Source organism: Pristiophorus japonicus, chromosome 27, assembly GCF_044704955.1.
Source record: "Pristiophorus japonicus isolate sPriJap1 chromosome 27, sPriJap1.hap1, whole genome shotgun sequence".
NCBI lineage: Eukaryota > Metazoa > Chordata > Chondrichthyes > Pristiophoridae > Pristiophorus > Pristiophorus japonicus.
This window is the reverse complement of record NC_092003.1, coordinates 8,542,766-8,566,663: the sequence shown is the minus strand read 5'-3', so window position 1 is coordinate 8,566,663 and position 23,898 is coordinate 8,542,766. Positions and strand designations below refer to the sequence as shown.

At 54.0% G+C, this 23,898-nt stretch overlaps 2 protein-coding genes across 3 annotated transcripts in view; one reads left to right on the top strand and one right to left on the bottom strand.

Annotated features, from left to right (window-relative positions):
- Positions 1-12,050, bottom strand: part of LOC139239463 (adenylosuccinate synthetase isozyme 2-like) — a 40,529-nt gene extending 28,479 nt beyond the window's left edge. The window contains exon 1 of one of the 2 annotated variants that reach the window (XM_070868228.1): positions 11,953-12,050. Coding sequence is in view for 1 of the 2 variants with exons in the window: in XM_070868226.1 (XP_070724327.1) it covers positions 998-1,243 (246 nt within the window). In the remaining variant the exon portion in view is untranslated. Of the gene's footprint in view, positions 1-997; positions 1,264-11,952 lie in introns of those variants that run through there. The other variant, XM_070868226.1, reaches the window with a different exon arrangement.
- On the top strand, positions 11,844-23,898 carry LOC139239464 (transmembrane protein 179-like). Its single transcript, XM_070868229.1, has 4 exons — positions 11,844-12,215; positions 17,612-17,749; positions 19,219-19,297; positions 21,720-23,898. The coding sequence occupies exons 1-4, from the start codon at positions 11,908-11,910 to the stop codon at positions 21,909-21,911; spliced, it is 717 nt and encodes a 238-aa protein (XP_070724330.1). The 5' UTR covers positions 11,844-11,907; the 3' UTR covers positions 21,912-23,898.

Genomic DNA, 23,898 nt, shown 5'->3' with positions numbered 1-23,898 from the left:
TCCCACCCCCCCCAACCCTGTTTTCAGCCAACACCCACGAACATGTTCCAGCCTCGGTCACCAGGATCAGGAGCCACGACCCATCTCCTCTCATCCCGTGTCCCGTCTCCCGCCCCTTCCGAATCTCAAAAGAACATAATAAGGAGCAGGAGACAGCCCCTCAAGGCTGCTTCGCCAATAAGATCATGGCTGATCTTCGACCTCAACTCCACTTCCCCACCCGATCCCCCATATCCTTCGCTTCCCTTAATATCCAAAATCTGTTGATCTATAAAGGGGGGGGGGCCGAGGCCAAATTCAGCCATGGCACCGGCTGGGCGCAGAGGGCGGAGCCTCCCCAGGCATTACTGCCCCCCTTTGGCCCCCAAAATGGCCTCAGTACCAGACAAGCGGCGGCTGCATCAGGACTTGGGAGATTCCTGCATAATCTGTGTGGGTGGGGGGAAGACAGCATAAATTATGAAAATATAGGGACACACCCCGCCCCCTACCAAGTGAAGCGCCCCGAATAAATTATGTTGCGCGGCGCGCATAGATTTTGCTGATATCATGGGTCGCGCATAGATTATGCTGATGAAGCAGCGCGTCACCCGCCTCGATTGTTGTGCAGTGCACATAAATTATGCTGATGTCATGGGACGCGCATAAAATATGTTGATGAAGCAGCGAGTCACCTCGCCCACCTCGATTGTGGGTCACGCCTCCCGCATAAATTATGTTGATGAGTTGGTCACCCCGCCCATCTCGATTGTTGTGGATCGCGCCTCCTGCATAAATTATGTTGATGAGGTGACGCGTCACCTGCCTCGATTGTTGTGCGGCACGCATAAATTATGTTGATAAGGCGACGCTTCACCCCGCCCACCTCGATTGTTGCGCGTTGCGCCTCCCGCATAAATTATGTTGATGAGGCGACGCGTCACCCCGCCTCGATTGTTGTGCGTCGCCGCGTCGCGCATATATTATGCCGATGAGCCGCGCCGCCCCGCCCCCTCACCTGGCAGCGGCACACCAGGTCCGCGTCCTGCGCCAGCAGGTCCACCACCTTCCCTTTGCCCTCGTCGCCCCACTGCGCGCCCAGCACCACCGTCACCCTGTTACCCGGCCAGCGGGGCCCCAGCCCCGGGGCTGGGGCCGGTCCTCCTCCTCCTCCGGCCGCCACCGCCACCGCCGCCGTCCGAGGCCGCTTGGGGCTGGGCTGATGATCTCCGCCTCCGGCCGAGCCGTTCCGCACCAGCGCCATTTTACCCCGCGACCGACCGGAAATGGAAAACACCCCGCGTTGCTGGGCAACCGGGAAAAAATTGTATTCCACTGGCTTTTATATGTTTTTTCAGGCGGCTGCCGCTTAGTAATCTCATCACAGGTTGAGTTTAAATGTTTTTTGTTAATAAAAAATTATATTTCCCTCAACAAAAGGGGCTGTCAATCATATGACGTCACGGCCCCGGGGAACGTCTCCAAATTAGCCTCCTTCCCGAGAAACGCAGAATTGGGAATTTCCCCACCGGTGTAAACAGCTGGAAACGTCATTGCCCACTTCAACCTCTATCGTAGAGGGGTGCGCCAGGGATGCCCCATGTCCGGCCAGTTATACGCCGTTTGCGTGGAGCCTTTCCTGCACCTCTTGCGGACGAGGTTGACGGGACTGGCTCTGCAAGGGCCGGGCATGGAGGTCGTCCTCTCGGCTTACGCCGATGACGTGCTCCTCGCGGTAGAGGATCCCGCTGACCTGCGGAGGATGCGTGAGTGCCAAGAGATTTACTCGGCCGCATCCTCCGCCAGAATCAACTGGGAGAAATGTTCCGGACTCCTGGTGGGTCAGTGGCGGGTGGACTCCCTGCCGGAGGAGCTCAGGCCTTTTGCCTGGAGCACGACCCATCTCCTCTATCTGGGAGTCTACCTTAGCCCCGACGAGGGAGCCTGGCCGGCGAACTGGCAGGAGCTGGAGGCCAAGGTCGCCGCTCGCCTAGGGCGCTGGACAGGACTGCTCCGAGTGCTGTCCTACAGGGGTCGAGCGCTAGTCATAAACCAGCTGGTGGCCGCAATGTTGTGGTACCGGCTGGTCACTTTGACCCCTCCCCCTACGTTTGTCGCCAAGATACAGAAGAAGCTGGTGGACTTCTTCTGGAACAACAGGAAGCACTGGGTCTCTGCCGCGGTCTTGAGTCTCCCGCTTGAGGAGGGCGGTCAGTCGTTGGTGTGCGTCAGCGCCCAGCTCGCGACTTTCCGTCTTCAGACCCTGCAGAGATACCTTTACGTCGAGCCCCCTCCTAGGTGGTGTGCTCTAGCGACGTATTTCTTCCGCCAGCAGCGCGACCTCAATTACGACACGCAGCTCCTGTTTGTGAACTTGGGGGGTGTCAGGACCGCCCTCCGGGAGCTGCCTGTCTTTTACAAGGAACTCATCAGGGTCTGGAACAAAGTCTCCACCAAGCGCAGCTCTCTGCCGGCTGGAGTGGCGGCTGTCCTGCAGGAGCCGCTGCTCGGGAATCCGTACCTCCACGACCGAGGTTTTATGTGGCGGTCGGAAGAGAGGGCTGTGGCTGGTGAGGTGACCAGGGTCAGGGACCTGCTCGATGGCGGAGGAGCGGGCTGGATGGCGCCAGGCATGCTGGCGCGGCGCCTAAATTCAGCCGACATCCGCCGCGCGGCCGAAGCCATCGAGTCGCTAAAAACAGCTTTGGGCCCTGACTCCGTTAGGTGCATCGAGGAGGCTCAAGCACGTGGGGAGATCCCGTCCGAACTGACCCCCGTCCGGACGGAATTCCTCATCGGCGCCAAACCCCGGAACCTCCCTCGGGGGCCGGCGCCTCACAACTTGAGCCGCCTCGGGGAAATCCCCTCCGTGCCTTTCAGTTCCGCGCGGAGGGGTTTCCTGTACGGGCTGCTCCTGCACACTCTCAACTTTGCCATCCTCGCCTGCCGTCCGGACACGCCATGGCGTACCATCCTGCTGTCCGGAGGAGGCGGGGGTCCCCGATGGAGGGCACTCTCCGCAGGGGTCCTCCCACTATTCATCGGGGACTTGGCCTGGAGGGTGGTGCACGGAGCAGTGCCGTGCAATAAATTTTTAAGCCGGTTCACGGGCTCCCAGGCCGCCTGCAATTTCTGCGGTCTGGAGGAGTCCGTGTTCCATATTTTTAGTGAGTGCACAAGGTTGCAGCCCCTGTTCCATTATTTGAAGGGGCTGCTCCTGAAATTCTGGCTGCACTTCAGTCCCACTCTCCTGATCTTTGGGCACCCTGTGCGGAGGGGAGCGGGTAGGTCCGAAGGCCTCCTCGTAGGACTGCTCCTGGGCACGGCCAAGGATGCCATCAGCCGGTTCAGGCAGCGAGGGGGTCGTTCAACCTGACTGCCTGCCTCTCTTCCGCTCTTACATCCGGTCCAGGGTGTCCTTGGAGATGGAGCACGCGGTGTCCACCGGTACGCTCGCGGCCTTCCGCGAGAGGTGGGCACCGGAGGGACTGGAGTGCATCATCACGCCCGGCAACCAAATTTTAATTTGATTTTACGTTTTAAAGTTTAATTTGTTTTAATTGCCGGTGCTTTTAGTGTCCCCCTCCCCTTTTATAGGGGGCACTTGGAAAAATGTGATTTTAGCGCCAAAAAAAAAAAAGAAAAACACAAAAAAAAACACAAAAAAAGGGGGAAAAAAGGGCCTTGTAAATGTCTGCTATGTCATCCAGGGCGGGTGGCACGGTTTAATGTTTTTTTATTTTACAGATAAACTCAAAAAGAGTTTCAACCTCTGTCGTCGAGCTACAGTACGTGGACGACGCTTGCATCTGTGCACATACAGAGACCGCACTCCAGGATATAGTCAGCGTATTTACCGAGACGTACAAAAGCATAGGCCTTACGCTAAAAATCCGTAAGACAAAGGGCCTCCACCAGCCTGCCCTTGCCGCACAGCGCTGCCCTCCAATCATCAAGATCCACGGCTCGGCCCTGGACAACGTGGACCACTTCCCACATCTCGGGAGCCTCCTATCAACAAGAGCAGGCATCGACGACGAGATCCAACACCGCCTCCACTGTGCCAGTGCAGCCTTCGGCCACCTGAGGAAAAGAGTATTTGAAGACCAGGCCCTCAAATCTGCCACCAAGCTCATGGGCTACAGAGTTGTAGTGGTACCCGCCCTCCTATATGGTTCAGAGACGTGGACCATGTACAGTAGACACCTCAAGTCGCTGGAGAAATGCCACCAACGATATCTCCGCAAGGTCCTGCAAATCCCCTGGGAGGACAAACATAGAAACATAGAAAATAGGTGCAGGACTACGCCATTCGACCCTTCGAGCCTGCACCACCATTCAATAAGATCATGGCTGATCATTCACCTCAGTACCCCTTTCCTGCGCCAACGTTAGTGTCCTCGACCAGGCTAACATCCCCAGCATTGAAGCACTGACCACAGTCAATCAGCTCCGCTGGGCGGGCCACATTGTTCACATGCCTAACACGAGGCTCCCAAAGCAAGCGCTCTACTCAGAACTCCTTCATGGCAAGCGAGCCAAAGATGGGCAGAGGACACCCTCAAAGCCTCCCTGATAAAGTGCAACATCCCCACCGACACCTGGGAGTCTCTGGCCAAAGACCGCCCTAAGTGGAGGAAGTGCATCCGAGAAGGCGCTGAGCACCTCGAGTCTCATCGCCGAGAGCATGCAGAAACCAAACGCGGGTGGCAGAAGGAGCGAGCGGCAAACCAGTCCCACCCTCACTTACCCTCAACGACTGTCTGTCCCATCTGTGACAGAGTCTGTGGCTCTCGTATTGGACTGTTCAGCCACCTAAGAACTCACTTCAGGAGTGGAAGCAAGTCTTCCTCGATTCAGAGGGACTGCCTATGATGACGATGCCAGAGTGAAAGTTTCTGTCCAGTGGAGCCCTTGCCCCACTCCCCTTTTTTTCTTTATCCGGCTGCTTTGGGCTTTTAGACGTCTGTTTGGAGACATTCCCTCAGCAGGCACATGCAGCCAAGGACTAAGGACAAACATTTGACCCACCAGCAACCTTCTCAGTGCAATGTGATTACAGGGAACACGAGTTTGCTGGAAGCACATTTACTGAGAACACTGTGACTAAAGAGAAAGCTTCTATGGAAACTGATTAAGAAATAGGAGCAGGATTAGGCCATTTGGCCCCTTGAGCATTCATTAAGATCATGGCTGATCTGATCATGGACTCCCTGCCCACTTCACATAAACCCTTTACTCCCTTATCGCTCAAAAATCTGTCTGTCTCCGCCTTAAATATATTCAATGACCCGGCCTCCACAGCTCTCTGGGGCAGAGAATTCCACAGATTTACAACCCTCTGAGAGAAGAAATTTCTCCTCATCTCAGTTTTAAATGGGTGGCCTCTCATTCTAAGACTATGTCCCCTAGTTTTAGTTTCCCCTATGTGTGGAATTATCCTCTCTGCATCCACCTTGTTAGATGTTTCAATAAGATCACCTCTCATTCTTCTGAACTTCAATGAGTATAGGCCCAACCTACTCAACCTATCTTCATCACAACCCCCTCATCTCCGGAATTAACCTCGTGAACCTTTTCTGAACAGCCTCCAATGCAAGTATATCCCTCCTTAACTATGGAGACCAAAATTGCACGCAGTACTCCAGGTGTGGCCTCACCAATACCCTGTACAGTTGTAGCAGGACTTCTCTGCTTTTATACTCCATCCCCCTTGCAATAAAGGCCAACATTCCATTTGCCTTCCCGATTACTTGCTGTACCTGCATACTAACTTTTTGTGTTGCATGCACAAGGTTTAAAATGGGACATAGGGACAGGAGGAGGCCATTCAGCCCCTCGAGCCTGCTCCGCCATTCGATGAGATCACGACCTAACTCCATCTCCCCGCCTTTGGCCCATATCCCTTAATACCTTGGGTTAACAGAACTCTATCAATCTCCGATTTAAAATTTACAATTGATCTAACATCGACTGCCATTTGCGGAAGAGAGTTCCCAAACCTCTCCCACCCTTTGTGTGTAGAAATGTTTCCTAACTTCACTCCTGAAAGGCCTGGCTCTAATCTTTAGACTGTGCCCCTCGTCCTAGGCTCCCCAACCAGCGGCATTAGTTTCTATCTACCCTACCAGTTCCCCATAATATTTAGAAAACTTAATCTTGTAAATTCCACAGAATACAACCCTAGTTTGTGTAATCTCTCCTTGTAATTTAGCACATAGAATTTAGAGAATGATACAGCACAGAAGGTGGCCCATCGAGTCTGTGCTGACTCATTGAAAGAGCTATCATAGAAACATAGAAAATAGGTGCAGGAGTAGGCCATTCAGCCCTTTGAGCCTGCACCACCATTCAATATGATCATGGCTGATCATGCAACTTCAGTACCCCATTCCTACTTTCTCTCCATACCCCTTGATCCCTTTAACCGTAAGGGCCACATCTAACTCCCTTTTGAATATATCTAACGAACTGGCCTCAACAACTTTCTGTGGCAGAGAATTCCAATTAGTCCCTCTCGCTGGCTCTTTCCCCATTGCCCAGCAATCTTTTCCTTTTCAAGTTTTTATCCAATTCCCATTTGAAAGTTATTATTGAATCTGCTTTCACCGCCCTTTCAAGCAGCGCGTTCCAGATCATGGAAGAGAGACATATAGAGATGGATTGAGAGGGAAAGAAAGTGTATCGCTTTCTATTAAAAATGTTGCAAAAGTTTATTTTATTTTCAATGTTTGAACGAGAACGTTTTGGTACAGAGAATTTTCTGGGGCATTGACAGAGCCCATTAAATGACATTGGGACCCAGAATGTGTTAGAGCCCGCAAACAGCCTCAACACCTAAGACAGTTCTCTTATTCCAACTGCCCTCACATTTTGGCATGGCAAGCTTTCACTTTTGCCATTGTGCAGCCACTGGCTAAGAATGTCCCAATGAAAAGTAAAGAGTCATTCAAAAAGGGGGAAAGAAGAAAGGTTCACCAGACTGATTCCCGGGATGGCAGGACTGACATCAAGAAAGACTGGATCGACTAGGCTTATATTCAGTGGAATTTAAAAGAATGAGAGGGGATCTCATAGAAACATTTAAAATTCTGACGGGATTGGACAGGTTAGATGCAGGAAGAATGTTCCCCATGTTGGGGAAGTCCAGAACCAGGGGTCACAGTCTAAGGATAAGGGTGAAGCCATTTAGGACTGAGATGAGGAGAAACTTCTTCACCCAGAGAATTATGAACCTGTGGAATTCTCTACCACAGAAAGTTGTTGAGACCAGTTCGTTAGATATATTCAAAAGGGAGTTAGATGTGGCCCTTATGGCGAAAGGGATCAAGGGGTATGGAGAGAAAGCAGGAATGGGGTACTGAGGTGAATGATCAGCCATGATCTTATTGAATGGTGGTGCAGGCTCGAAGGGCCGAATGGCCTGCACCTGCACCTATTTTCTATGTTTCTATGACATGCAGAGTAACTAATTCCTACGTTTAACCACCTAGCTTTTATTAACAACTCACATTTATAGAGCACATTTAACATAGCCGAACGGCCCAAGATGCTTAACAAGACGCTATCAATAAAAACCTTTTTGACACCAAGCCACAGAAGGAGATATCATGAAAGATAAAGAAGAAAGAAAGACTTGCATTTATATAGCGCCTTTCATGGCCACCAGACGTCTCAAAGTGCTCTACAGCCAAAGGAGTACTTTTGGAGTGTAGTCACTGTTGTAATGTGGGAAACTTGCGCACAGCAAGCTCCCACAAACAGCAATACGATAATGACCAGATAAACTGTTTTAGTGATGTTGATTGAGGGATAAATATTGGCCAGAACACCGGGTGATAACTCCCCTGTACTTCTTCGAAATAGTGCCGTGAGATCTTTTACATCCAGCCGAGAGGGCAGACGGGGGCTCGGCCGTGCCTTCAGCTGCCTGGGCCCTAAGCTCAGGATTTCCCTCCCTAAACCTCTCCGCCGCTCTGTGTCAGCTGTGGCTCAGTGGGTAGCACACTCGTTTCTGAGTCAGAAGGTTGTGGGTTCAAGTCCCACTCCAGCGACCTGAGCACATAAAGCCAGGCTGACACTCCAGTGCAGTACTGAGGGAGCGCCACACTGTTGGAGGGGCAGTACTGAGGGAGCACCGGACTGTCGGAGGGGCAGTACTGAGGGAGCGCCGCACTGCCGGAGGGGCGGTGCCGAGGGAGCGCCGCACTGTCGGAGGTGCCGTGTTTCGGATGAGACGTTAAACCGAGGCCCTGTCTGCTCTCTCAGGTGGACATAAAAGATCCCATGGCACTATTTCGAAGAAGAGCAGGGGCGGTCTCCCCGGTGTCCTGGGCCAATATTTATCCCTCAATCAACATAACAAAAACAGATTATCTGGTCATTATCACGTTGCTATTTGTGGGAGCTTGCTGTGCGCAAATTGGCTGCTGCGTTTCTCACATTACAACAGTGACCACACTCCAAAAGCTACTTCACTGGCTGTAAAGTGCTTTGGGACGTCCGGTGGTCGTGAAAGGCGCTATATAAATGCAAGTCTTTCTCCTCCTTAAAACCTACCTCTCTGACCCAGCTTTTGGTCACCTGTCCTTATGTGGCATGGGTATCAAATTTTGTTTGATATTGCTCCTGTGAAGCCCCTTGGGACGTTTTAATACGCTGTGTAAATGAAAGTTCCTGTTATCGTAACCACAGTTCTGGCAGAAAAGGATTTGCTAATGCAATGTAACTCTCTTCTTAACTCTCTTAACAATGCCTCCATTTAACATTTTTATCCTTGTTTACAAATCCCTCCATGACTGTGCCCCTCCCTGTGCCTGTAATCTCTTTCAGTCTCGCAACCCCATGAGAAGTTTGTGCTCCTCAAATTCTGCACTCTGGAGCATCCCTGATTATACACGGGCCCAGCCCACACTGTGCGATATGTGTGAGCGCACTAGGCCCGTGCAGCAGAGCTGGTCTCCAGTCGTCCTGGTTAACCCTTGCCACTGGACCAAGACCTCGCTCTGTCAAGCCCGTGTGGTGGCTGCTGTGCCGTTAAAAAAATCCACCCACAGGCATCTTCCACCCTTCAGGAGGTAGTTCGGGATCCGGAATATTAGATCCTTCATTGAAACACCTGTGAACTCATCCCTTTTTGGCGTGGAAGCAAGTCATCCTCGCTTCGAGGGACTGCCTATGATGATAACGCCATCATCATCATCATAGGCAGTCCCTCGGAATCGAGGAAGACTTGCTTCCACTCTTAGCATGAGTTCTTAGGTGGCTGTACAGTCCAATACGAGAACCACAGTCTCTGTCACAGGTGGGACAGCCAGTGATGGTTGATGCAGAAATCAAACGCAGGCAGCGGAAGGAGCGTGCGGCAAACCAGACTCCCAGCCAGCGGTTGAAGGAAAGGGTGGGCTGGGAGTCTGGTTTGCCGCACGCTCCTTCCGCTGCCTGCGTTTGATTTCTGCATCAACCATCAGTGGCCATGCCTTCTGTTGCCTGGGCCCTAAGCTCTGGAACTTCCTCCATAAACCTCTCCACCTCCCCACCCCTCTTTCTCCTCCTTTAAGACGCTCCTTAAAACCTTTTCAGAATGGCAGGCAGTGACTAGTGGGGTACTGCAAGGTTCAGTTGCAATATACATTAATGATTTAGACGAAGGAATTGAATGTAATATCTCCAAGTTTGCAGATGACACTAAGCTGGGTGGCAGTGTGAGCTGTGAGGAGGATGCGAAGAGGCTGCAGGGTGACTTGGACAGGTTAGGTGAGTGGGCAAATACATGGCAGATGCAGTATAATGTAGATAAATGTGAGGTTATCCACTTTGGTGGCAAAAACAAGAAGGCAGAATATTATCTGAATGGTGACAGATTAGAAAAAGGGGAGGTGCATTGAGACCTGGGTGTCATGGTACATCAGTCATTGAAAGTTGACATGCAGGTACAGCAGGCGGTGAAGAAGGCAAATGGCTTGTTGGCCTTCATAGCGAGAGGAATTAAGTATAGGAGCAGGGAGGTCTTACTACAGTTGTACAGGGCCTTGGTGAGGCCTCACCTGGAGTATTGTGTACAGTTTTGGTCTCCTAATCTGAGGAAGGACATTCTTGCTATTGAGGAAGTGCAGCGAAGGTTCACCAGACTGATTCCAGGGATGGCAGGACTGACATATGAAGAAAGACTGGATCTACTAGGCTTATATTCACTGAAATTTAGAAGAATGAGAGGGGATCTCATAGAAACATATAAAATTCTGACAGGTTTGGACCAGTTAGACGCAGGAAGAATGTTCCCAATGTTGGGGAAGTCCAGAACCAGGGGTCACAGTCTAAGGATAAGGGGTAAACCATTTAGGACCGAGATGAGGAGAAACTTCTTCACTCAGAGAATTGTGAACCTATGGAATTCTCTACCACAGAAAGTTGTTGAGGCCAGTTCGTTAGATATGTTCAAAAGGGAGTTAGATGTGGCCCTTACAGTTAAAGGAATCAAGCAGTATGGAGAGAAAGCAGGAATGGGGTACTGAGGTGAATGATCAGCCATGATTTTATTGAATGGTGGTGCAGGCTCGAAAGGCCGAATGGCCTACTCCTGCACCTATTTTCTATGCTTCTATGTCTATGTTTCATTGAAGCACCTGTGAACTCATCCTTTTTTGGCATGGTAGCAAGTCATCCTCGTTTCGAGGGACCGCCTGTGATGATAACGCCATCATCATCATCATAGGCAGTCCCTCGGAATCGAGGAAGACTTGCTTCCACTTTTAGCATGAGTCCTTAGGTGACTGAACAGTCCAATACGAGAATCACAGTCCCTGTCACAGGTGGGACAGCCAGTGGTGGAAGGAAAGGGTGGGCTGGGAGTCTGGTTTGCCGCACGCTCCTTCCGCTGCCTGCGCTTGATTTCTGCACCAACCATCGGTGGCCGTGCCTTCTGTTGCCTGGGCCCCAAGCTCTGGAACTTCTTCCATAAACCTCTCCGCCTCTCCACCTCTCTTTCTCCTCCTTTAAGACACTCCTTAAAACCTTTTCAGAATGGCAGGCAGTGACTAGTGGGGTACCGCAAGGTTCAGTGCTGGGACCCCAGCTATTTACAATATACATGAATTGTTATATATATAAACCTGTAAATACCTTGTTTAACCACCAGAGGGCTCATCCCCTGGAGTCCCAAGGGATCCCACAATCCCTTGGGAGCACCTGTACTTAAGGAGGCCTCACAGGCTGGAGAGGCACTCTGAGATCTGCAATAAAAGACTACGGTCACACTTACTTTGCGCTTGCAGTATCTAGTCTGACTCTTTATCCAAGATATAACACTGCCCATCTCTCTCTCTTTCCCCACATCTCTCTCTCTCATCTCTCTCTCTTTTTTCCTGTGTGTCTCTCTCTCTCTCCCTCTTTTTCCCCATCTCTCTCTTTTCCCACATCTCTCTCATCTCTCTCTCTGACTCTCTCTCTCTCTCTTCTTGCTCTCTCTCCCTCTCATCTCTGTCTCTCTTTTTTTTTCTGCATCAACCATCAGTGGCCGTGCCTTCTGTTGCTTGGGCCCTAAGCTCTGGAACCTCCTCCGTAAACCTCCCCGCCTCTCCACCTCTCTTTTTCCTCCTTTAAGACGCTCCTTAAAACCTACCTCTTTGACCAAGCTTTTGGTCACCTGCGCTAATTTCTTGTGTGGCTCGGTGTCAAATGTATTTGTTTTGTCTTACAACACTGCTGTGAAGCGCCTTGGGACGTTTCACTATGTTAAAGGCGCTATATAAATGCAAGTTGTTGTTTGTTTGCAAAACCACAAAGGAACACTGAAAGAAAACTGCCAAGGGAGGGGGGGGGGAGACAAAGGGTTAAAATCCCAGTCAGCAATTGTGAGGCAGATGGTGTGGAGCAAGTTAACGCCCAGCTGAGATTTTAAATCACTCCCCTCGGGCAGTGTGGAGGAAAATGGAGATCCGGAACAAGCTGCTCTTCAGCCAGTGCTGTGCCTACCTCTTGGCCCTGCTCTTCTCGCTCTTTGTGGTGGTGCCCCTGGCCGAGAACGGACGGGAATTCAAAGGGAGCTGCCTGCTCTTCAGCCGGGCCTTCTGGAGGGAGGAGAACGTCACCGGCTCCCTCATCAGCCGCTTCGTGGTGGAGGAGTGGGGACCCCCGGCAGCCTGCCAGTTCTGCACCTTTGTGGGGGTCTTCACCCTGATCCTGTGCGCAGTGCAGGGCTGGAGGACCTTCTTCTACCTCTGCAAGGGGCACGATGAGTAAGTGATACTCCCGGGGGGAGCTGCGGGCACCCGCTAAGCTACCCTGCCTTCCTTTTAGCCCTCCTGGACAATGACACCGGCACAATCCCTGCCGCGGAGCTAAGTTAGGTCTGAGACAGTCCTGGGCTGGCAGATTCCGGACGGGACACTTTCGGGTTGTGAGTTTTTTTGTTCGGTAGCTCTCTTCCCCACTCCTCCCCCCCTCCTCATCCCAGTCTCTTCCTCCCTCTCCAGCTCCTCCTTCCCTCGCCTTTCTCTGTCTCCTCTCTCCCTCTCCCCATTTCCTCCTCCTTCCCTCTCTCTCCCCTTTGCTCTCTCTCTCTCCCATCTTCCTCTCTCCCCTTCGCTCTGTCTCTCCCCTCTTCCTCTCTCCCCTTCGCTCTCTCTCTCCCCTCTTCCTCGCTCCCCTTTGCTCTCTCTCTCCCCTCTTCCTCTCTCTCCTTCGCTCTCTCTCTCCCCTCTTCCTCTCTCCCCTTCGCTCTCTCTCTCCCCTCTTCCTCTCTCCCCTTCGCTCTCTCTCTCCCCTCTTCCTCTCTCCCCTTCGCTCTCTCTCTCTCCCCTCTTCCTCTCTCCCCTTCGTTCTCTCTCTGCCCTCTTCCTCTCTCCCCTTAGCTCTCTCTCTGCCCTCTTCCTCTCTCCCCTTCGCTCTCTCTCCCCTCTTCCTCGCCCCTTCGCTCTCTCTCTCCCCTCTTCCTCTCTCCCCTTCGCTCTCTCTCTCTACCCTCTTCCTCTCTCCCCTTCGCTCTCTCTCACCCCTCTTCCTCTCTCCCCTTCGCTCTCTCTCTCCCCTCTTCCTCGCCCCTTCGCTCTCTCTCTCTCCCCTCTTCCTCTCTCCCCTTCGCTCTCTCTCTCCCCTCTTCCTCTCTCCCCTTCGCTCTCTCTCTCCCCTTCGCTCCCCTCTTCCCCTCTCCCCTTTGCTCTCTCTCTCTCCCCCTTCTCCTTCTCTCTCCCCTCCTCCATCCCACTCCTCCATCCCTACTTCTCTCCTCCTCCATCCGTCCCTCCCTCCTCCTTCCGTCCCTCCCTCCTCCTCCTTCCCTCTCTCTTACCCTCTCTTTCCTTCCCCCCTCTCTCTCGCTTTCTTCCTCTCCCTTGCTTCTCTCTCGCTCTCTTTCTCAACTCCTTCGCTCTCTCTCTCTCTCCCTCCTGCCTTCTCTCTCTCTCTCTCTCTCTCACTCCTCCTCCTGCTCTTTGCCTCTGTCTTTCTCTTCCCCTTCCCTCCTTCCTGATTTTCTTGGCTGGGTGTGGCTCGCAGGCGCACTGGTCCCTCTTTCTCCCCCCCCCCCTCCCCTCCCTGCCCCCAACACCCTGGGCGAGAGAGCGAATACCCGTTCGGCTATTCGACTAGGGGAGGGGGCGCGCGGCCGAATCCGAACCTGCCCTATGTGCCACTCGTGGGGGTCACTAGGTGGCGATCGAGAGCGCGGTACGGGGACCAAGAGGCCAAGTGCGGGGCCTCCCACCCAGCCCCGTGGTGATCCACCAGCCCAGCCCAGAGCGGGGACCCGTGCGTTTCCACGCAGGGGAAAGCAGAGCGACGTTTAAGCTTTGCCTCTGACCTGGCTCCTTTGGGGAATTCTGCGGCCAGGTCTGAGTTGGATTCACAAGCAGCGGGCGGGATTTATTTACACGGGAGGAGGCCGCTCGGCCCCCCCCCCCTCGCGACTGCTCCGCCATTCAACCAGATCATGGCTGATCTGTACCTCAACATTTACCCAAATTGGCCCCACATCCCTCAATACCCCTTACCCCACAAAAAAATCTATCCATCGCAGTCTTGGAAGCTCCAGTGGACTTCCAGCATCCACAGCCCTTTTGGGGGAAGAGAGTTCCAGATTTCCTTTGTGCAAAGAAGTGCTTCCTGACATCACTCCTGAAGGAGCCATCTCTAATATTAAGGCCCCCTTGTCCTCGACTCCCCCCACCAGAGGAAATAGTTCCTCTCTATCTTTGAAAGAGCTCGATTAGATCTTCCCTCAACCTTCTAAACTCAAGGGAATATGAGCAAAGCTTATGCAACCTGTCCTCGTGATGTAACCCTTTAATCGGACTGACCGATCGTTTTTGCCATCGCTTAAATGCTCCTTTGAGTCCAAGAAACAACAACAACTTGTATTTATATAGCGCCTTTAATGTAGCGAAACGTCCCACGGCGCTTCACAGGAGTGTTATCAGATAAAAAATTTTACACCGAACCACATAAGGAGAAATTAGGGCAGACATGGTCAAAGAGGTCGGTTTTAAGGAGCGTCTCGAAGGAAGAGAGAGAGATAAAGAGGCGGAGAAGTTTAGGGAGGGAGTTCCAGAGCTTGGGGCCCAGGCAACAGAAGGCACGGCCACCGATGGAACGATTATAATCAGGGATGCTCAGGAGGGCAGAATTAGAGGAGCGCAGAGATCTCGGGGTGGGGGGGGGGGGGGGTTGTGGGGCTGGAGGAGATTACAGAGATAGGGAAGGGTGAGGCCATGGAGGAATTTGAAAAGGAGGATGAGAATTTTGAAATCGAGGCGTTGCTTAACCGGGAGCTAATGTCGGTCAGCGAGCACAAGGAGTGATGGGTGAGTGGGACTCAGTGCGAGTTAGGACACGGGCAGCGAGCACAGGGGGTGATGGGTGAACGGGACTCAATGCGAGTTAGGACACGGGGCAGCGAGCACAGGGGGTGATGGGTGAGCGGGACTGGGTGCGAGTTAGGACACGGGGTCAGCGAGCACAGGGGGTGATGGGTGAACGGGACTCGGTGCGAGTTAGGACACGGGGCAGCGAGCGCAGGGGGTGATGGGTGAGCAGGACTGGGTGCGAGTTAGGACACGGGGTCAGCGAGCACAGGGGGTGATGGGTGAGCGGGACTCGGTGCGAGTTAGGACACGGGGCAGCGAGCGCAGGGGGTGATGGGTGAGCAGGACTGGGTGCGAGTTAGGACACGGGGTCAGCGAGCACAGGGGGTGATGGGTGAGCGGGACTCGGTGCGAGTTAGGACACGGGGGCAGCCGAGTTTTAATGGTGGAGTTATTAATAAGGAAGAAGAATGAGGGGTGCACTGCTCCCTGGTGGTGAAGTGCAGCTCCTGCGGCGTTTGCTGGGCCAGGGGAAGGACCAGGGGGTCCTCTGCTAGGTCCCAGGCCCCTGCCATGTTAAGGTCGCTTCAGCAGGCCGCAGCGAGACCCAAGTTGGGGGAGGGGACGCCCCTCCTGATGCTGGACAATATACAATAATGATAAGACTGGGCTTAGCCCCGATGTTTCAATGCCCTGTTCCCCCCTCCCCCCTTGGTCGACAAGCCTGCTGAGGCTCGCTGTCTGAGCTCGCCCACGACGGATGGGCAAGGTGCAGGGGTCGGGCGGCAGCAAACACTCGCACTTCCAACTCTGCTCGTGTTTCCGGACGTTTCATCAGATGAGCGCCCCGCCCCACTCGAGCAGCCTATTTTCCGCAAGCTCCGATATTTGTGCGGCTACAGGAGAGAACGTGCAGGGGTGGCGGGCCATAAAAAGCTGGGGGCGGGGCGGGGGGGGGGGAGTTGTGGGCCTGAGCACGATTGCTCGTTCAAAGAGTTGTTATATTACGATAGGTTGAATGGTTGTCTTCCGTGCTGCGAGAGTTCAAAGAACAATTGTCTTTATTTAAAACGCACAGTAATGCTTCTATGATATATGTTCTCCTGTGGGGGGTGGGTGGGGAGAGTGGGGGCTGGGTGTTACTTGAAGCAGTGTCCCGCAGGTTCATCGTTAATTGCTGGAGATTCCCGGGCAGTCTCTGAGGGATTGGTAACCCGAGTTACCTGCTTGTGGGCCTCCTGCTCTAGTGATGGGCAGGAGAGGAGTTGGGGGCGTGGGGGAAAGATCGAAAAAGCGACCCATCTCTGCAAATTCTAAGAGTTTTCCTTGCATGTTTTGCACAGCGGTTTAGGGTCGGGGAGATGGCCAGTGGGGGGGGTTTCTGGGAGAGATTGGAACCTCTGATTGTCACACGATGTATGACAATATACAAGCTGTCAGACTGGCCCCTCCCACACTGCCGGGCAGCTGCCCATTGGCGCCGGGTGGGGGTGGGTGCGCTGTTTAGCCGATTCCATTACCGTGACTTGCAGGCACAGTGCATTCAATCACAGGCCCCATTACATTGTCGGGACGAGAAGCCCATTTGACCAGGAGGGAGCCTTGCTAATGATCTTGGCCTGTGGTGCTCCCCCTCGCCATCTCTCTCTCTCTCTCTCTCTCTCGTCCCTTGCAGACATGCTCTTTTCAGCCCTTGCTGCTAAAGTGACCAGCCTCTCCCTCCAACTGTTCGCGAGAACAAATTATTACCGGCTACTTCCACGTGCATTGAATTATTTTGCTCCTTGCAGCCATCCCCGTTTATAGGGAAGGATGCAGAAGTACCTGGGAAAGGGCCAGTATGTTCCCATAAAAACTTGCATTTATATAGCGCCTTTCAAAGCGCTTTGCAGCCGACGAAGTGCTTTTCGGAGTGTGCTCACTGTTGTAATGTGGGAAACCCAGCAGCCAATTTGCGCACAGCAAGCTCCCACAAACAGCAATGTGATAATGACCCAGATCATCTGTTTTAGTGATGTTGGCTGAGGGATACATTTTGGCACCAGGACACCGGGGAGAACTCCCCCCGCTCTTCTTCCAAATAGTGCCAAGGGATCTTTTACATCCACCTGAGAGGGCAGACGGGGCCTCGGTTTAATGTCTCATCCGAAAAACGGCACCTCCGACAGTGCGGCGCTCCCTCAGTACCGCCCCTCCGACAGTGCGGCGCTCCCTCAGTACCGCCCCTCCGACAGTGCGGCGCTCCCTCAGTACAGTCCCTCCGACAGTGCGGTGCTCCCTCAGTACTGCCCCTCTGACAGTGCGGCGCTCCCTCAGTACTGCCCCTCCGACAGTGCGGCGCTCTCTCAGTACTGCCCCTCCAACAGTGCCGTCTTACGGATGAGACGTTAAACCGAGGCCCCGTCTGCCCTCTCAGGTGGATGTAAAAGATCCCACGGCCACTATTGGAAGAAGAGCAGGGGAGTTCTCCCCAGTGTCCTGGAGCCAATATTTAACCCTCAATCAACATCACTAAAACAGATGGTCTGGGTCATTATCACATTGCTGTGTGTGGGAGCTTGCTGAGCACAAGATGGCTGCCGTGTTTCCCACATTACAACAGTGACTGCTCTCCAAAAAGTGCTTCATTGGCTGTAAAGTGCTTTGAGACATCCAGTGTCGCTATATAAATGCAAATCTTTCTTCTCTTTCTCCGGTACCGACGTCCTGGCCAAGGCCTGGCAAAATGTGGTCTCGTTGGCATTTGACATGAGGGTAGACCTTATGTCTTCAAGTGCTGCAGACACTGGATCTCGATTGTAATGACGGAGCGTCCTATGTGTTTTGACTTTCAGCACATTCTTCTCTGCGTTCCTGAACCTGTTGCTGAGTTGTTCGGTGCTGTTCCTGACCATCGTGGCCAGCGTGATGATCAGTGTGGGCTTCAACATCTGGTGTGACCTGGTCACCGATCACGGCAACATGCCCATGAGGTGAGCTGATGAATTCTTCCCTCCCCCATCTGCGGTCTGGCCGGTATGTGACTCCAGACCCACAAGCGATGTGGTTGACTCTTAACTGCCCTCGGAAATGGCCTTGTACCAAACTGCTACAAAGGTGTATATAAAGCACATACTGCAGCGGTTCTCAAGGGGCAATTAGGGATGGGCAATAAATACTGGCCTTGCCAGCGACGCCCACATCCCGTGAATGAATGAATGGAAAAAAAACAGATGGCTCAAAGCTCACAATGCAAAAGAGCACCACAGACACGATGGGCCAAATGGCCTCTTTCTGTTCTGAGGGTGAGGTGAAACTAGATGCCCTGAGGGGCAGTACTGAGGAAGTCCCGCAGTGTCGTAGGCGGCAGTACTGAGGGAGCGCCGCACTGTCGGAGGGGCAGTGCTGAGGGAGCGCCGCACTGTCGGAGGGGCAGTGCTGAGGGAGCGCCGCACTGTCGTAGGCGGCAGTACTGAGGGAGCGCCGCACTGTCGGAGGGGCAGTGCTGAGGGAGCGCCGCACTGTCGGAGGGGCAGTGCTGAGGGAGCGCCGCACTGTCGGAGGGGCAGTGCTGAGGGAGCGCCGCACTGTCGGGTTTTAACAGACTGTAGCGTGTAGGCGATGATGGACTGAGGGAGGGGAGGAGACAGAGGACCTGGGGACAGAATGAGTCAGAGTAGTTGATGGGGCAATGATGAGTCTCGATTTCCAGATGGTGAGAAGCGAGGAATAATGAGTGGGATGGATGTTGACCGTGGCTGAGTAAGCAGCACACTCGCATCTGAGTCAGAAGGTTGTGGGTTCAAGTCCCACTCTAGGGACTTGAGCACAGAAATCTAGGCCAACACCCAAGTGATGTACTGAGGGAACGCCGCACTGTCGGAGGGGCAGTACTGAGGGAGTGCCGCACTGTCAGAGGGGCAGTACTGAGGGAGTGCCGTACTGTCGGAGGGGCAGTACTGAGGGAGCGCCGCACTGTCAGAGGGGCGGTACTGAGGGAGCGCCGCACTGTCAGAGGGGTGGTACTGAGGGAGCGCCGCACTGTCGAAGGCGCCATCTTTTGGATGAGATATTAAAGCGAGGCCCCGTCTGCCCTCTCAGGTGGACGTAAAACAGCCCATCGCACTATTTCGAAGAAGAGCAGGGGAGTTCTCCCCGGTGCCCTGGGGCCAATATTAATCCCTCAATCAAAAATAACAAAAATAGATTATCTGGTGGTTATCACATTGTTGTTTGTGGGAGCTTGCTGTGCGCAAATTGGCTGCCGCGTTACAACAGTGACTACATTCTAAAAGTACTTCATTGGCTGTAAGGCGAAGCAGGTAAATGGAGTTGTGGTACAGATCAGCCACAATCTGATTGGCAGAGCAGACTCGAGGGTCTGGATGGCCTCCTCCTGTTCCGATGCTTTTTTTCCTCCTGCGTTGCTCTGGGATTTATTCCTGCTCTCTTTGCTTGGCAGTTGTGAGGAGATCCAATCGACGAACCTTCACCTGAATGTGGACACATCTGCCTTCTACATCCACTTCAGGATTGCCCAGGTGAGTGCAGACGCGTACTGTTGTCATGGTAACCTGATGAATCGAAGCGGCCCGCCCTCCTCTTCCACCGTGTGGCTTGGGAGCAAGCGAGCCAGCCAGACGGAAGACCTCTCCCTCGGGAGGAGCATAATCAGGAATGGGAGCGTCATCTCCAGTACTGGCAGGTGGTTTTATCTCAGGCCTGGCTCAGTAGATGGTACACTCGCCTCTGAGTCAGAAGGTCGTGGGTCCAAGCCCCACTCCAGAGACTTGAGCAGCAAATTCAGGCGGACACTCCCAGTATAGTACTGAAGGAGCGCCACACTGTCGGAGGGGCAGTGCTGAGGGAGCGCCGCACTGTCGGAGGGGCAGTGCTGAGGGAGCGCCGCACTGTCGGAGGAGCAGTGCTGAGGTAGCGCCGCACTGTCGGAGGGGCAGTGCTGAGGGAGCGCCGCACTGTCGGAGGGGCAGTGCTGAGGGAGCGGCGCACTGTCGGAGGGGCAGTGCTGAGGGAGCGTCGCACTGTCGGAAGGGTAGTACTGAGGGAGCGCCGCACTGTCGGAGGGGCAGTACTGAGGGCGTGCCGCACTGTCGGAGGTGCCGTCTTTCGGATGAGACGTCAAACCGAGGCCCCTCTGCCCTCTCAGGTGGACATAAAAGATCCTATGGCACTATTGAAAGATGCAGGGGAGTTATCCCTGGTGTGCTGGGGCCAGCATTCCCCTCAGCCAACATCACTAAGGCAGCTGATCTGGGTCATTATCACATTGCTGTGTGTGGGAGCTTGCTGTGCGCAAATTGGCTGCCGCGTTTCCCACATTACAACAGTGACTGCACTCCAAAAGTACTGCATTGGCTGTAAAGCGCTTTAGGACGTCCTGAGGCCCTGTAGAAATGCAAGGCTCGTCCGAAAAGACAGCACCTCCGACAGCGCAGGGCTGGGAGTGTTGACCTAGATATTTGTGCCTGAGTCTCTGGAGTGGGACCCATGACCTCTTGAGGCACGAGAGTGCTATCCACTGAGCCACGGCTGACACCAAGTTAAAGACGCTGTTTAAGTGTGAGCTGTTGGTGGGGTTGGAAGTAGCGGAGGTGGGGGCAAGCCACGAGCTTCCTGATCCTGCAACTGACGTTGACCTCTCCGCTTTTCCCCTTTAATGAGCTTCCGGCCACATATCTGCAGCATAACTAAGACCACCTATTTCCACCTCTGTAACATCGCCCGTCTCCGCCCCCTGCCTCAACTCATCTGCTGTTGAAGCCCTCATTCATGCCATCGTTATCTCCAGACGTGACTATTCCAACGCTCTCCTGGCCGGCCTCCCACATTCTACCCGACGTAAACTAGAGGTGATCTAAAACTCGGCTGCCCCGTGTCCTAACTCGCACCAAGTCCCGCTCACCCATCACCCCCTGTGCTCGCTGCCCCGTGTCCTAACTCGCACCAAGTCCCGCTCACCCATCACCCCCTGTGCTCGCTGCCCCGTGTCCTAACTCGCACCAAGTCCCGCTCACCCATCACACCCTGTGCTCGCTGACCCGTGTCCTAACTCGCACCGAGTCCCGCTCACCCATCACCCACTGTGCTCACTGCCCTGTGTCCTAACTCGCACCGAGTCCCGCTCACCCCTCGCCCCCTGTGCTCGCTGACCCCGTGTCCTAACTCGCACCGAGTCCCGCTCACCCATCGCCCCCTGTGCTCGCTGACCCGTGTCCTAACTCGCACCGAGTCCCGCTCACCCATCACCCCCTGTGCTCGCTGACCCGTGTCCTAACTCACACCGAGTCCCGCTCACCCATCACCCCCTGTGCTCGCTGACCCCGTGTCCTAACTCGCACCAAGTCCCGCTCACCCATCGCCCCCTGTGCTCGCTGACCCGTGTCCTAACTCGCACCGAGTCCCGCTCACCCATCGCCCCCTGTGCTCGCTGCCCCGTGTCCTAACTCGCACCGAGTCCCGCTCACCCATCACCCCCTGTGCTCGTTGCCCCCGTGTCCTAACTCGCACCGAGTCCCGCTCACTCATCACCCCCTGTGCTCGCTGACCTACATTGGCTCCCGGTTAAGCAACGCTTCAATTTCAAAACTCTCATCCTTGTTTACAAATCCCTCCATGGCCCTCGCCCCTCCCTATCTCTGTAATCTCCTCCAGCCCCACAACCCCCCGAGATCTCTGCGCTCCTCTAATTCTGCCCTCCTGACCATCCCTGATTATAATCGCTCCACCATCGGTTGCCTGGGCCCAAAGCTCTGGAACTCCCTCCCTAAACCTGTCCGCCTCTCTCTCCTCCTTCAAGACGCTCCTTAATACCTCCCTCTTTGACCAAGCTTCATGTCCTCATTTCTCCTTATGCAGCTCAGTGTCAAACTTTTATCGCGTAGCACTTGGGACGTTTCACGATGTTAAAGGCACTATATAAATACAAGTTATTGTTCTTTCCAGTTCGGGCTGTGGAGCATCTGGACGATATGGGTGTTGCTTGGCGTGTTGGCCTTCCTGAAGGTCTACCGGAACTACAAGCGGAAGGAGCTGGCCCGCTGCCTATCCCGGGAGAAGGAGCTGCTTCTTGATCCCTCCTCCCGCAGGCAGGGCCCTCAGGAGGAGCAGGCCGCCCTCCCCAGCGTCTTCATCTGAGCCAATGGGTGGCCGGCGCCGCACAGCATGCTGGGTGCAAACCAACCGCTAAGAGACGCTGCATTGTGGGAAGAGGTCAAATCTGAGGTCGCGAGGCCTCGGGCCTATATCAATTGCCTTCTAAGTGGGACAAATAAGTTAACCCTTTGCCCCCGGTCCCCATTTATACACTTGGTGAGTAGTGTCGAAGAATTGTGTGTGTGTTTTTTTTTTGTAGTAAGTTATTGCTCTGGGACTTTTTGTTGGTAGCTACGGTATCTTGCTTCACAGCCACTCTGGAATGGTCCGACACATGGTCTCGGCGGGCCCATGAGATGCAGTTCTGAACCTGTCCAACTCCCACAGGCGGCCAGCTCCCAATCTCAGTCTGTCACTGATTGTTTGATTTTCCCGCCCAATCTCCATCCCTGGGCTAGGGAACGGGTTCCATGATGCCACCCCCCCCCCCCCACCCCTCCCCTTCCTGCGAGCGGCCATTTGTCACCCGTGAGGTTAGGCGGCGAGTGTCGGTGTGCCATTCGACCGTGAGGGGCGTCGCAGTCCAGTCAGCTTCTCACATGCCCGCTTGATCAGCACGCTACCCACCACCTTCAACACTCACTCCCTCCACCACTGGCGCCCCCTGGCTGCAGTGTGCACCGTCTACAAGACGCACTGCAGCAACTCGCCAAGGCTTCTTCGGCAGCACCTCCCAAACCCGCCACCTCTACCGCCTAGAAGGACAAGGGCAGCAGGCGCATGGGAACACCACCTCCACGTTCCCCTCCCAGTCACACCCACACACCATCCCGACTTGGAAATATATCGGCCGTTCCTTCATCTTCGCTGGGTCACAATCCTGGAACTCCCTCCCTAACAGCACTGTGGGAGCACCTTCACCACACGGACTGCAGCGGTTCAAGAAGGCGGCTCACCACCACCTTCTCAAGGGGCAATTATGGATCAGCGATAAATGCTGGGCCTTGCAAATGACGCCCACATCCCGCGAGCGAATACATTTTCTAAAAGGCACGCGCACACAGACATGCATACCCACAGGCACGGACGCAGACACACACACGGGGGAATGTAGACTGCATCCCAGGGCTGGGGATTATCTGTAACGCCCACTCACATCCCAACATCTGAGACCAGCTATCTCAGCACAGCCCAGGGATGGAATCTGGAGAGAGTCTCACACGAGTCTGCACTCGGCAACTCGAGCGGTCGTGTGGGTGACTGGGGAGTGGGAGGGAGGGCAGTGCTTGTTGAAACGCAGAAATAATTCTGTGCTCGTTCTCTCGGAGAGCTTAACAATTCAAAGTATCTCAACATCGCTTAGTTCGTCTCCCTTGCCCCCCCCACCCCCCACTTCCTCCATTTCTCTCAGCGTTGGTGGGGCTAAGAGCAGGGGGATGGGGGCAGGGCATAGAAAGCAGCCAGGGTACCGGCTCCTGATTGCCATCCAGTGACCCCCATCGGTGCGCGTGCGGGGATGAGGGTGCGATCGGGTATTCGGCCCGCGATGCCTGCTGTAGCCGGATAGCTCCACTGCCCCGGGCCGTGGGTGATTTCGGGCAAGGCGCCTGAATGCGGCCAGAGTCCCTGGAACTAAGCTGTCACCGTCAGGAGGGGAGTGGGGGGGGGGCGCGCGGAGTGGGGGGGTGGGGTGTTACTATCGAGGATTAAAGCCAGGGACTCCCCACCTAAGGGGGGGCCTGGTATCCTGGGACAGGGGTCCTGTCTTCAAGCTGTGAAATAAGAAACTGTGTGGGGTGGTTCTTGACTTCAGTGTGAAACAGGCAAAAGCGAATTGGAATCCATGGGAACAAAAATAGGGCGAGTTGTAAGATGACTCCCTATCGCCCAAACACAAGCACACTCAAGAACTACCCCCCTGTGTTTTATTATCTGGACTTTTTAATGAAACTGTTTTAAGTTTTTACTGGTATAAACAGTGTTATTATTAATTGTGCTACTTCCTGTCTACAATCTGTTTGTATTTATT

Bases quoted from the DNA above. Each gene is read 5' to 3' on its own strand.
- LOC139239464 (XM_070868229.1), top strand. From the start codon at position 11,908: ATGGAGATCCGGAACAAGCTGCTCTTCAGCCAGTGCTGTGCCTACCTC. The intron at 12,216-17,611 runs GTAAGTGATACT...TTTGACTTTCAG, and splicing joins CTCTGCAAGGGGCACGATGA to CACATTCTTCTCTGCGTTCC. The intron at 17,750-19,218 runs GTGAGCTGATGA...TTTGCTTGGCAG, and splicing joins CACGGCAACATGCCCATGAG to TTGTGAGGAGATCCAATCGA.